This window comes from Dama dama, chromosome 11 (genome assembly GCF_033118175.1).
Source record: "Dama dama isolate Ldn47 chromosome 11, ASM3311817v1, whole genome shotgun sequence".
NCBI lineage: Eukaryota > Metazoa > Chordata > Mammalia > Artiodactyla > Cervidae > Dama > Dama dama.
The window spans coordinates 12,465,672-12,479,876 of record NC_083691.1 but is presented as its reverse complement, the minus strand read 5'-3'; the positions used below and the strand labels follow the sequence as shown (position 1 = coordinate 12,479,876).

The 14,205-nt window shown below is 42.1% G+C and overlaps 1 protein-coding gene across 10 annotated transcripts in view; it reads left to right on the top strand.

The window, feature by feature from the left end:
* RABGAP1 (RAB GTPase activating protein 1) overlaps positions 1–14,205 on the top strand; it is a 160,561-nt gene that overhangs the window by 128,687 nt on the left and 17,669 nt on the right. For all 10 annotated transcript variants that reach the window (XR_009694646.1, XM_061154702.1, XM_061154704.1 and 7 more), the window contains 6 exons: positions 48–173; positions 784–927; positions 2,449–2,490; positions 2,728–2,856; positions 13,597–13,689; positions 14,095–14,205. Coding sequence is in view for 9 of the 10 variants with exons in the window: in XM_061154702.1 (XP_061010685.1) it covers positions 48–173; positions 784–927; positions 2,449–2,490; positions 2,728–2,856; positions 13,597–13,689; positions 14,095–14,205 (645 nt within the window). In the remaining variant the exon portion in view is untranslated. The remainder of the gene's footprint in view (positions 1–47; positions 174–783; positions 928–2,448; positions 2,491–2,727; positions 2,857–13,596; positions 13,690–14,094) is intronic.

Genomic DNA, 14,205 nt, shown 5'->3' with positions numbered 1-14,205 from the left:
GTATGTGTTTTTGATCCTCCCACCCCTTCCCTCTTTCCCTGTTACAGATGCCTGAGGAACAAGCGTTCAGTGTTCTGGTCAAGATCATGTTTGACTATGGTCTCAGGGAACTTTTCAAGCAAAACTTTGAAGATCTGCATTGCAAATTTTACCAGTTGGAGCGCCTCATGCAGGTAAAAAGAGAATCCAGCTCTCATTTGCCAATAAGGGTGCAGGACTGGGAAGAACAGGATTGAAGAAATGGTGCCAAGGAACAGTGGTGATTCCTTAGCCATCCAGGATCAAGGACAGGTTTAATGTCTTTCGTTTCTCTGTATGTGATAATGATACCAAGATTAATAAGGTGTTAACGTGATGGGTGTGAGCCAGGTTTTCAGTCTCATAAACACCCAGAAGATCAGATGGGTGTAGGAGCCTTTATTTTAACACAGCAAACTCAGTCAAGAAATACTTACCAAGGCTCTGAAACTGACTGGTTGGGAATCTCCTAACAAAAGTGAAACAAACTTTCCCAAACATTTCATAACTTAGAAAGAAAAACTATCCTTTCAGATATTTGTCACCATGTGGGGATTCCTCTTCAGAGCCACTTTGTGAACTGGAAAGGAGAGCCTAGGGCCAGTTTCATACCAGATGATAAGTGTTCTTCTGAGGGCTTTTTTAGTTTTTAGGAAAACACAAATATATGACATTTTTGACCTATTTTTGGCAGATTTATGAGCCTCCTGAGTGAGAGTTAAACAGCTGCATATGTGCCTAAAGCTAATCAGTTTGCTATTTCAGGAGTACATTCCTGACCTGTACAACCACTTCCTGGATATCAGCCTTGAAGCACACATGTATGCCTCCCAGTGGTTTCTTACGCTCTTCACTGCAAAATTCCCTCTCTACATGGTCTTCCATATCATCGACCTGCTCTTATGTGAGGTATGTGTCAGAGGCCACAGCACCGAGGCTTTTGTTTGTAGTCTCCTTCCTGCTCAGAGTGCAGCTCTGTTCTGTATGGCTGATGAGTGCTCCAAACACTATCTCTGTATTTAAGCTAGGAAGTTTAGGGGTTCAGAGGAGGTGCACCCCCTCTTTTAAAAGACACTTCCTGGAATTTCCACCTGCATTTCCATTTAACCTCTTGTTGGCCAGAACTTAGGTACATGACCATATCCCTAGCTGCTAAGGAGAGTTTTTTTTTTTAAGCTGCCTAGAAATTTTCTTAAACTTGGGAGTCTATTACTAAAAGAAAATAGATATTATGGTAAATAACAATCTTTGCCACAGCTTAGTTTTAGGTTTTGGAGGGTGTGCCTAAGAAGAAAAAGCTAATCTCAAAAATAATACATGTTATAGAAAGTATAAGCAAAATGATGTGAAAATACTTCTAATCCCAGTCTAAAGGAAAACTACTTTTATCATTTTGATGTATATTCTTTCAGTCTTTTTTTGTGTGTTTTCATACATGTGTATGTGTAAGTTCTGTGTGGAACAGTTTTTTTCATATGGTATATTATGTATGTTATGACTTTATATGCATATAAAATATTATGCTTATATGCTATTCAGTAACCTATTTTTATCTCATACTTGAATATCTATAGACACATACATCTGTACCATCCTTCTTTTTGTTTAATTATCCCATATTTAAAGAATACAAAAATCCATTGAAACATCTGTATCTTGTGTCTAGCTTGAAACATAAGAAACAGCATTCCAGAAATATACCATTATTCTTACTTACTGTCACATATTCCATTCTTTGGAGAGATCATAATTTATGTAACCAATTCCTAATCGCAAACCTTTATCTAGTTTTTCACTATTATAAACAACTATTAAGTAATTACTGTGGGTCTGGTGACAGGCTAAGTAACTTAAATTTTCTCAGCTAATTAGCTCAGAAAACCATTGGGAAAATATTAGTTATAGAAATTGAGGCCCAGAAACTTTTAAAGTTTACCTTGGTCAGCAGATGTTGGTGCCTCCCCTCACCTGTCCTTTGCCCCACCACTCCTAGAATGATTAGATGAAGAAAGGCAGGTTGGAGGGAACCCTGAGTAGAGTCATTTCTGGGAGATAGGACTCATGGACAGGGTGATTGTTGTCCTTTGAGTGGGCAGTGGAAGAGACACCAGGTGTTATTTCATGAGGGATCACAATTTTATGACTTTAATATTTTAGTTTGAAAGCGTAGTATACTTTGGAAAGCATTCTTGAACTGTGAAAATAGCTGTAGAAAAGCCCTTCTCTCAGAAGAATGGGAAACGGGGTCTACCTTAAGTGGTTTTTCAGTGGTGGCCCTGTAATTTTTTATTTTCCGAAATATTTTCAAGATACTCCATTGCTTTATTCAAATTTTTACAATTTCTCTAAAATTGCGGGATATTCTAAAGACAAATAGCTTAATAGTCCAGTTCTAAATACTGAAAATGTTTTCTGTGTTTTCTCTTTTAGGGAATAAGTGTTATATTTAACGTCGCCCTTGGGTTGTTAAAGGTACAGTGCACACTTGTTTGTAAGCTGGGTTATCTGGCATTTCTAGTCTCATTCTAAGCAGCCGCTGCGCTCTAGCATTGTCCCTGACAGTGGACACATGCAAGTAGCTCTGGCAAAGGCTACCAAGTTATCTTCTGGTGATTATAAAGGTGCTGGGATTATGAAATGCTTCTTGAGCATCTTTATAGCAAAAAAGCTTTTTTTCTGTATATGGTTGTGTTTTCTTCTTTCTTCAAGACTTCCAAAGATGACTTGCTACTGACAGACTTTGAAGGTGCCCTGAAATTCTTCAGGGTTCAGCTTCCTAAGAGATACCGCTCAGAAGAAAATGCAAAAAAACTAATGGAGCTAGCTTGCAACATGAAGGTAAAATCATTTTTGCGTTAATGTAGATTCTTTTGTTAGTGTCTCACTCTTCCTGATAAAACTGTCTACATTTATAATACATTAATAGTAATGTTTTCCTTTGTATTGTATAATTTTCTAAATCATTTCATATATATTACAGCCTATAAATTAAATCTCATTGCTTTCCCCATTTTGAACTCTAGGAAAAGGACTATTATTCTGATTTTGAAGACATACCAAAACACAAAGCCCCCTAATTTTGTATAGCTAGTTAGTGGCAGAACTCAGGTTTCATGATTTTCATTGTGTCATCCTTTAACTTTCAGTTTTTGTTGTTGTGGTCATAACTTCCCTAAAGTGAAAATAATACATGAAGGAAACCCATTCACTGTTTATCACTTCCAGTGGAGCATTTATGATTTGTATTATTTTAAGGCTTGAAAAAAAGAATCTCCTTGTGTTCATGTTATGAAAGTTTTGCTTTTATTTGTTTTTTGGTTTTTCTTTTTTGAAAGTTTTGCTTTTAAAAAAGAAAAAATAATTGAGGGAGTTTAGTTTGGAATGTGCAGGGTGGAGGCAAATGGGCGACAGAATAAATAGCTGTATTGAGATGCTTATAGGGTGCATAAAAGGCTGACTGTCACGTTTATTTGGTGTGACTCCAGAGGGTAGAACTGTGACCTCTGTGTCAGGAGAGAAGCTTCACTGTCTACTGCATAGAGCACAGACCTATTTAAGGCACCGTTTCCTCATCTGTAAGGTATTACTGGACTTCTGGTTCTGGTTATATGTCATACTGAGCTAGTTCAGGCTACCCTTCTTTAAACATTCAGAGATGCCAAATAAAGTATGATCCAAGAAATGTTTAAATACCTGGATGAACTTGAAAGAAAAAGGAGAAATGTCCAGGTGCCTGAAACAAAGTAGCTCACAGCTCGTGTATGTGATAATAAAAGAGCATCCCAAGGGAATATGGGACCAAACTATGTGTTAGGATTTTAATGCTCATGAAGTTATGACATGATTTGGGGCCTTCCGGAGGCAGCTGAAACTGAGTCTCTGCATAAAGCTAGGACTTTGGAATGGCCTATTTGTAAAAGCAAGATCGTGAAACTACCTGTTAGACTGAGAAATGGTAGGAATCCTGATGTAAAGTGAATGGGGGATTTGAACAACAGAAAAGGAAATAGAACTTCCAGAAATCAGTCATTAAAGTTATCATTAAATTTAAATGCTACGTACTTAACATATATCATGGGTAACATTTAATGGCATTTTATCATGTGCCAGATATTGTGATGAAGTGTTTTTACATGTGAGGATTAGCTGCAGTGTGTGTGCAGTGTTTACCTTAGTGCCAGCTACTGAGTAAGGGTTTAAGAAACAATGGCTACTACTCGGATTGCTCCCTTCTTGGATTTTCAAGCAGACAAACTCTTTTCAGTAACACCGATGATGGCTTTGTGGAAAGGGCAGAGCCACGTGAGTTCTGAACTTCTTAGAGCTACTCTTTCTACCTGGTTTAGCCATACAGGAAGGTGCTGCCTCTTATTTGCTTATGATTTCTTCCCCTCCCCTCCAAAACCTGCTCCTTTCTCAGTGTCCCTGTGTCCTGTTTGTGGGACCTGGTCGCTCAGGCCTGAAAACATGATACCATCCCCTCCTACTCTCTTTCTCACACTTCACATCTTTGTCCTCCACATCCAAGCCCTACCATCAGACTACATCCTGAGTCTGATCACTTCTCAACCCCTTCATTACCCATGCCCTAGTCTAATCGTCTCTTCCCTTCTCTTCTGGAATTTCCCAGTACTTTCCTTGGTCCTCCTGCTTCCACAGTGGTTTCCTCCCAGACTCTTCTTGATCTCATCTCTCACGTGCTTAAAACTCTACTGGCTTCTTATCCCAGAATAAAACTCAAGAGTTCTTGTGTTGGTCTGCAAGACCTGGCACCATCTCCCTTCCGACAGGCTAATTTCAGCTGCTGCTGCTTTTCCCCTTATGCTTTCCACCTCAGACATCCCAGCCTCCTTACTGTTTGCAAACATGCCAGGCTTGTTCCCTCCTCAGACTTCGTACTGGCTGGTCTCTCTGCCTGAAATGTTCTCCTTGATGCCCACACGGCTTTACCCAAAGCTCTTAAGTCTTAGGCTCAGTGAACGTGTCACCAGAGAGGCCTTCTCTAATTACAGTATCTACAGTAGCACTTCCCCAACTCTTTCCACCCTATCTCCTTATCCTTTTGTATTTTCCACATTTCACTTATTTCTGCTTAACATTATTTGTTTGACTATTGTCTGTATTCCCCTCTACCCATGCTGGAATTAAGCCTCTGACAGAGGGCACTTTCTCTCTTTTGTTTATTGCTGAATCCCCAGTACAAGAACAGGATCTGATGTATAAATATTGGTTGGACAAGTGAGTAAGTGACTTTTCTGTTGAGTTTCTGCCAAGTGTTTTACAAAGAAGCGTTAATGTGGATTTGGGCAAGGCTTAAAAATAGATCTAGCCGAAGGTTTACCTTTTGTGTTTTCATTAGCTTGAAACACTTTAATAATATATGGATTCTTTATTTCCCAAGTCCAGATAGGAGGTGTCTGATGTCTTTTTTTCCTTGCCCACGCTTCCAAGGAGTTAAAGTCGACAAGCCCGCACAGCTCACATTATTATTTGCTTAGGTACAAAATTCCTTTTGGTCTGGAAAGCTCTCTGCATGGTTAGGGTACACTTTGGGTGATATTCCCTACTTGCATATGGCTTCAGGTGAGAAGAATAGTAATTTTTCTTGAAGTTGACTCAGCCTGGAAAACCTGCAGATTCACCAGGACGAGAGAGAATGAGCTTTTTCTGCTAAAAGATGGGGTATTGTATGTACAGTTGAGTTCATGATGATTATTGGTTTTACTCTGAAAACTATACTTAATACCAAATAATATTAGAGGAGATACAGGCAATAGCCAATTATTGGCAAAAGACTTCAGTCACGGTGATAATTTGTATACTCAAAAATAAAAATCATTGGCAAGTTCAGTGATGAGGCCTGCATTGTGTGGACTGTGTGAAGGGGAGGGCCTCAAGCGGGGGGTACAGTGAATGCATAGGATCTTTGGGCAGTTTAGAGACCCTCTGGATGTAAGAAAGGGGATTCCTACCATGTAAATGGTTTGGAAACTAACTTTTCAGTTTCTTGGTATAGAATTTTAAAAGGAAATACTGGCTCTGTAACTCATTCAATCCCATTCCATTATTTTTTAATTTAAAAGCAAAGTTGTGACTCCCTTTTCTCAGTTGTACTTCCCAATTAAGGTGGGAATTGGGAATGCTTTACCTCCCATGCCAGTCCAGGAGACTCTTCTTGTCTTTGTGTTTTAGCAGTTGCAATGTTGTAATTTCTATAAGAATCTCATTGGTTCCTCACAGTACCCTGTGAGGTATGAAGTCAAGCATGGAAACTGAGGCTTAATAGAAGCCAAGTGACTTACCCAGCTGATACTGACTGGGCAGTGACAAAAGCCCCATTGGAACTAGGGTCTTCTGACAGCATGTTGCATGGCTTCCTTTTGCCAAAGGCGACAGGAACGAAGTTTGGTGTGGCAGTATCGTAAATGACCACAAGGTGGGTCTGTTGCCCAAAACAGTCTGTATTCTCTGTGCTCTGTCTTCCTTGTCTCTCTAAATTTTGCCCTGTATCTGTCTTTACTTGCCTCTCTTTTTTTCTTTCTTTCCTGCCCTTTTCTTCTTCCTTTCTTCTTTCTTCTTAGTTTATTATGAGACTGAATTTTTTAAAATTTCTTGAGGAGTTATAGATCCCCTGCTCTTAATCTGAAATTTAACCATATACATCAGCTCATTTAACTGTCTAGTGAATTTCTCTCCCTCCATGGGTCATTGAGCTGAGACAGAAAAAATTGCTTCCACTTACGATACAAGATCTAAAAGCAATTTCAACTTACATTGTTCTAGAAGATCGTGAATGGTCCTAGGAGCCTGGCAAGTTTAGTGGGGGGAAATGGGGGGGGGGGGGCGGGAATTAGGCCTTTTAAGTTTTTGACTCCAGAAATATGTAAGAGCAACTGTTTTTTTGTATGTCTATAATGGAATTTTTTAAAACAAGTCCAATAAGTGAGTCTTAAAAGAAGCAAGAACCATGCCAAAAGAGATGGCTCTGTGGGTTTCTTAGATCAAGAAGAAAGACTTGACCCTTGTTCTGTAGAATCCTGCCTAATGTGAAATGGAATTTCTGAACCATTGCTTCATTGGAATTTGTTTTTTAAGCATAAAGTGAATATGCTAGACTTCAAACTACCTGTGAGAAAAGATATTGTTGCAAGTAGTAATATCTCTCAATTAATGTAATCCTAACCATTTGCCCTTTGGAGAAACTGAAAACTCTTTGGCATTTAGGGATATTTGCATTCAGGGCATGTTTTTAATCATGAGCTAAAAGCAATATTTAGTTTGAACTTCATTCTCTGCTCAAATCATTTGTGTAGTTAGTGTTTGTTTGGGTTTTAAGATCTGTGTTTGTAGTGACTTTATCAATCTTTTTTCTTGATACGTTCACAGAAGCCTTGCATAGTGTCTACACATCGTGAATTAATCCTTAGAGTCCCCATGTGAGGTCATTTTATAGATGTGTATACTGAAGCTTAGAAAATTGAAAACTCCTAGCCAGCACAAAGTTAGTAAGGGATCGAGTTGAGATTAGATCCTAGGAATTTCAGACTCTGAAGTCAATGCTTATCATCACTGTGCTTTACTGTGCCTGAGCAAGTGAATGCGTTGCAGGAAGGGGGACCCCGTCCAGGGCCCGAAACTGGGCTCTTGTCTAACACTCGGAAATGAATTGTCCGAGGAGATACATGTGCTGACAAAGCAAGAGATTTTATTGGGAAGGGCACCCAGGTGGAGAGCAGGAGGGTAAGGGAACCCAAGAGAACTGCTCTGCCGCGTGGCTCGCAGTCTTGGGTTTTATGGTGATGGGATTAGTTTCCGGGTGGTCTTTGGCCCATCATTCTAATTCAGAGTCTTTCCTGGTGGCGCACACATCGCTCAGCCAAGATGGATGCTAGTGAGAGGGATTCTGGGAAGTGGACGGACAGGCAGTGTCTCCCATCGACCTTTCCTGAACTCTTCCTGCTAGTGGTGGCTTATTAGTTCCGTATTCCTTATCAGGATCTCCTGTCATAAAACAACTCATGCAAATGGTTACTATGGTGCCTGGCCAGGGTGGGCGGTTTCAATCAGTGTGCTTCCCCTAACAAATGAATGAGTCAGGAGCCACTTCTGTTGGTCCATTTTTGGCGATACTTGTCATATCATGATAGATAACTCAGTCTCTGTGTCAGTGTTGAAACTTACCTTTTGTACACGGTCGCTGAGTGCCCTTTTCCGTGTAACTCAACCAGGCTAGTTTTATGTCTTTGCTTGTTCTACCTTTTAGAATTGGATTTCATGACGAAGCTTCTGAGTGGTTATTCTCTTTCTCTGCAGTGAACCCTGAAGTTTGCTGGTTGTTGAAGGGGTAGCAGTGGTTACTACCTTCTTATTTTAATAAGTTCCTCTCCTTTAGTCCTTATCTATGTTTGAGTCCTCTGCTAATAACTTGCTGATTGCACGTTAGAAAAATACTCTGATGGTAGAACAAGGATGCCTAATTCTATATAGTAATGTTTGAGTCTGAACTGTTTGAACAAATTAAATAAAAAGGCTCAGAAATTTTTAGAGTGTTGATTTGTTTCAAGTGGTTTTAAGTGCAGGCATTAGAGTCCCACCGACCTTGGCTCTCATCCTGGTTCTGCCTCTGCTTTGTGACCTTGGGTCGGTTAGCTCAAAAGAAAGAGAAAGAAATAAGGTGATGTCTTTAACATCGCAGCTGCTCTTTGACACACCAGTGCTCTTCTGGCCCACCTGATTTTGATCTCTGCCCAGATACCTGCTTTCCTTAAGTCAGTTCTTGTCAACGAGCATTTGTAGATTGTCTTCTATGCCAAGAATACACTGAGCTCAGCTGCAGAGAGGAATAAGAAACAAGAACCACCCCAGATTTGCTTTCTTGCACTGGCACTGGGACTTGAACAGACTGGGTCTCTTACTTCAGACAAGTCACTTTACCTGTCCAGAGCTCTGTTGCCCAGTGCGTGCAGCAGGGGGTCCTCACTGCACTGTACAGCAGTGAGGGTGATGACCCTGCTGTACCCATCGCAGAAAGTTGTTTGGAGGATTAAAGAAAATAGTAGGCACAGAGGTTAGCTTGAAAGTCTTACGGAAATCTCAGGTTCTTTTATTCACTAACTGAAAAGGGAAGATGAACTTGTGTCAGATTTCTTTGTTTAGCAGTGAGGACTCTGGGGTCAGGATCTCCTTCCTGTACCAAACTCCTCCTGTGTACCCACTCACCCACACTACATAGCTTCAGCCCTGCCATGTGGAGCTGCTAACATCCAGCCTCTCACCTGCACTGGATTTTCTGTGAGTCCCGCCCAGCAGGGATTCTGACTTTTGCAAGGGTCTCTAAGCCAAACTATAAAATCAGCTCCTGTTTCCTACCAGCAGCCTGTTTCCTACTCTTCTGTGTTAAATGGACTTTGTTTGAATGGCTTATTGTTTGCAGCACATGTTCAGAAGATGGCTGTCTCAGATTCAGGGCAAGAATGCAAATGATAATAAGAAGTCATAGCAACTTTTTATCTAAAAGACTTCACTGTGTGCCAGGTACTCTTCTCAGCTCTCTGTGTGTGTCGTATCACCTGATCCTCACAACAGCACTCCTCGTAAGGACAGGTGAGGTTTTCCCAGATGAGGAATCTGAGGCTGAAGTGAGACAGCTTGCCCTCAGCCACACAGTTAGTCGTTGGTGGAGTCAGGACTCGAGCCTTGCTTGGTGCGTGCTCTAGGTAGCCAGTAGTTCTATCTCACTCCCACCCAGGCCAGCAGCTACTCTCATTCTTTCTCCATAAGTATGGGCCAGGACATCCCTGCCTATTCCAGGAGCTGGTCAAGGGCCAGCTTTCTCAGGGCAAGTAGCATTTGTTTTAAGAGAGAACCTTATCCAGTTCCTATGACAGGTTAATGACAAGTGAGTGACCAAGGAAAAGGTGTTTCAGGCTGATTTTTTTTTTTCTACTTCTACCAAAATATCCAACTGGCATGTTCCAAGTGTCCACCCTCTCTCTAATTCAGGGTTTCTTAACCTGGGACTATGGATGGGCCTTAGGGAGCCCGTGAGCCCTCTGAAATGGTATGTAGAATGTTTTATTGCTGGGAGCGAGGTGGGGGTGGAGTTAGCATCTGTGCTTTTTAGTGGGAACCTTGGCTCCCAGGGGATATTCAAAGTGATACTGTCTCAAACAGTGTTAAGAATCTTGTACTAACTGAGATGAGGTATACAGTTGGTTTTACCTAAATTTCAGACTTAGTCTTAACCCAGGAAATGATTAGAATTTTTTCCTCCTTGAAAGTACATTTAAACAGATTTCAAATGTAACCTTCTTGGAGGGCAAATGTGTGAAACTGTGACTTCCACAGCCTTCTGATGGGAGTCAGCCAGCAGTGGGTGTGATTGGAGCTCCGGGGCTTATTCCATCACTTCAGTTTTTCTTGAATTCAGTTACAATTGCAGTGGTGGGAGTAAGAGACAGACAAAATGAACCTTGGACTTTTAAGGGTGGGGGCTATGTCTCTTCATTAAGTATTTTCATGCTTCCTGTGTGCCAGGTATTAGGAGTTTCACAGTGCACAAAGAGTTCCTGCCCTTGTGGAGTTTGCATATCCTGATCTGTGTACATTTTTGTATCATTAATGCCTAGCAAAGAACACTGCACACAGTGGGACTCAACTACTGAATAAATAAATGCCCCTTCTTACATCCTTATTAGATTAAAAAAAGGAAGGCCTTTGGCTTTGATTTGTTCAGCAGCTGACTATTAAGTTCTGATTATGTTCCAGGCATTGAGCTGGGCACTAGAGATATGCTGGTAAGCAGAACAGATGTGGCCTTTTTCCTAGTGGGAAGACAGACAGTCAAGTAAGCACATAAATAAATAATCATGGACTTGGACAGGTACCATGGAGGATTTGGCTTTAAGCTATGAGAATATGTAACGAAAGACAGCCTGATGGGGGACGAGGGTGTCGGGAAGGATTCACTAAAGAAGAGATCTAGAGCTCTGATCTCAAAGGTGAACAGGAGTGATCCAGACACAGGGCTGCACAGGCCAAGGGACCAGGCTTGAAGCGTCCATTGGCTTTGGTTGCCATTTCCATTTAGAAGACAGGTCGATGCTAAGGGCTGGGCTGAGGGGCCCTCTCGCATTCATTTAGCAAGCATTCCTGGGCACTCTGTCTGTGCCTGGGCAGGGACAGCAGCGAGTGAGCCCCAGCTCTGACCTGGAGAAGGCGCTAATGATAGGGTACGCAGGCTGAGAGGCACTGGTCTCTCCTGGGTGCAGCCTCATAAGGACACTTGAGTTGCTGCTTTTCCTACTGACACTTCTCCTTCCTCACTTAGTTATCAGGCATCAGTCTTTCTCAACAGGTCTCTGTCTCAGAGGCAGCTTGAGCCAGTTGACTATACAGCCACCCACTCTGGAAGTCAGGGTCAGCTATGAACCCACTGTGAGCAGTGTTGTGTTTATTTTTTTGTTTGTGATGAGGTTGGGGTTAAGGCATTTAAGGGAAAGAGGGAGGAAGAGAGAGACCAAGAAATGAGGCTGAAAATTAGGAAAGCAGTAAGAGCTCCAGAGCAGCGCAGTCCGTGGAGAGAATGCCAGAGCTCTGTCTCAGAGGAGCCCAGCTTACGAGCATTGTTTTTAAACAGCAGTCACATTGTTAACTCAGTTATAAATGTAATTTGTCCTCAGTGCAGAAAATGTGGAAAACCTAGTAAACACACAGAGAAATGCCCATGTCCTGTCACAAAAACGTAAGAACCAGGTGAGATAACACATGTACAGGGTCTGGCACTCATTACACACCAGCTTCTGTTATAATGCTGAGGGGGAACCCACCCTTTTACTCTAACAATGAGACATTTATATAATAAGGGATAATGAGATGTAGAGGACATTATTTTGTAACTAGCCAAATGTATGGTTATGGGGAAAATGTTCATTCTTTGTTACCACAGCATGAGAATGAAAAGTCGAAGGATCCTGAAGACCCGTGAGAATGTTTTGTAGGGTTTGGCATCAGTTTTATGTTTTACAAAGCACTTGAGGAGCCTTGTATCTCTGCCTGCCCTTGTCATTCACACAGACTGACAGCAGAGAGTAGTGGGAAGAAGTGTTGGCCGCCCACAAGCCTCAGTTTTCTGTTCCTCTACTATTGATTTGTTCAGATTGTTTATGAATTTACTGGTCACACAGATGTTTTATTTAGGTGCTTTCTTTGTGAATCAGTTACGTGCATAATTAACATTTGCCCCAGCATTAGCCTTAAACCACAGAAGATCTAGGGGATGCCACTTTCCAGCTTGCAGCCTCACCCCAGTGGTGTTTAGTGGGCATCTTTATATAGTGCTGGTAGGTTCCTGGCTGCCTCCCTTTGGGCAGCAGCCAAACTCCAAGAGTAATTTCACTGGGGCATACCTGTAAACAGCCGACTGGGGCAGGTGTCCTCAGAACCAGTGTAAAGGAACACCAGGCACCTTGAGTGAGACAGAAAGGGAAGAATGAGCGGGGACTAGGAGATGCTGACCTGAGCCTGCTGCAAGCTTGGGCCTGTCCTGTCCCCTTTCTGCGCCTCAGTTTTTTCATCTGTAAAATAAGGAAGTTGGACTAGACTAGCCCTGAGACGCCTCATCAGCCTGGAAAGTGCTAGTTGCTCAGCCATGTTCAGAGCTTTTGCAACTCCATGGACTGCAGCCCGCCAGGCTCCTCTGTCCGTGAAATTCTCCAGGCAAGACTCCTAGAATGGGGGGCCGTTTCCTTCTCCGGGGGATCTTTCCAACCCAAGGATTGAACCCTGGTCTCCTGCATTGCAGGTGCATTCTTTGCCATCTGAACCACCAGGGAGGCCTAATTAACCTGAAACTGGGGGCTAAAAGTTAGGTTGTGTGAGTCAGCAGTGTAGCAGTTTGCAGTGGTTGGTAAGAAAAAGCTTGAGAGAAAAAGGACAGTAGTTTAATGAGATGGAAGAGCATCTAAGTAGAATGCTCAGCAGAACTATGTGTTTAAGAGCAAAGAGAAGTATGCCTGTTTGAAGGCAGCATGGAAGGTGCTAGTGAAAAGGAAAGTGATAGAAGGTAGATTAGTGAAGTGGCTACAGCTTGAACTTCGGATGGTGTCTAACAGCCTGGCGCAAATCCTGGATCTGCCAGTCCCTAACTGAGTGGTTGTGGTCAAGTTACAGAACTTCTTACTTCTCAGTGAAGTTGCCTATAAATTGAGGCTATTACCACCACACCTTGTGGAGAGGTCGTGAGGTCACAGAATGAAAGACCCGTAGCATTGCTTATGTGCTGAAGAAAACGGTGGAGGAGGAGGGAGAGGACAAATGATCAGACCTAAAACTCAGGAGGGGTCATCTGTTGGATGTTCATTCTGACACCCTTGGGAAAATCTTCAGGAACCAATTATCCCCCCACAAACCCCTAAATTTGAGTACGAATTTTAGGTTCTGGGCTTATATGCAGGAAGTACCACTTTCGTTGTTAACTTGGGATGCCCAGGTCAGTAGAGATCTTGGTGTTCAGTGCAAGCCCTGAAGCACCCACCTCTTCCTGATGCTTTTTAATTTGTGCTGTGCTTTATCCTACAGATTAGTCAGAAGAAGTTGAAAAAATATGAAAAAGAGTATCACACCATGAGGGAACAGCAGGCCCAACAAGAAGACCCCATTGAGCGATTTGAGGTTTGTTTATGGCCTAAGTGATGTGAAGTGCCTTCAGCCTTTCACTTCAGATAATTGTGCCTATAATTAGCTTTAGTGAGTTCTTTTTAAAATTTAGTTTCACTATTTCTAGGTTTCAGTTTGAGTTTGCAAATGAGAAAGCAAGACTTGTTTCGCTTCATGCTAGTTGTCTAGTTTGTTACAGTTCCCTGGGCTTTTGTCACAGTTAGTAACAAGTAACTGCTTGACGGTTAATCGAATCAATGGAGACAGAAAGGAAGGAACTGTTGATTGGCGGCACATTGGGACTGGCCACATCTCCCCTGATTCCTGTAGGTCTCAGCAATTAGTTTTGAGGGTTAACCTGAGAAGTTGTCATTTCCATCTGATCTTTATGTCTGCAACTGGTTTCTCTCTACCCATCAGCGAGAGAATAGGCGCCTACAAGAAGCTAACATGAGGTTGGAACAGGAAAATGACGACTTAGCCCATGAGCTGGTGACCAGCAAGATCGCACTGCGAAAAGACCTGGATAAC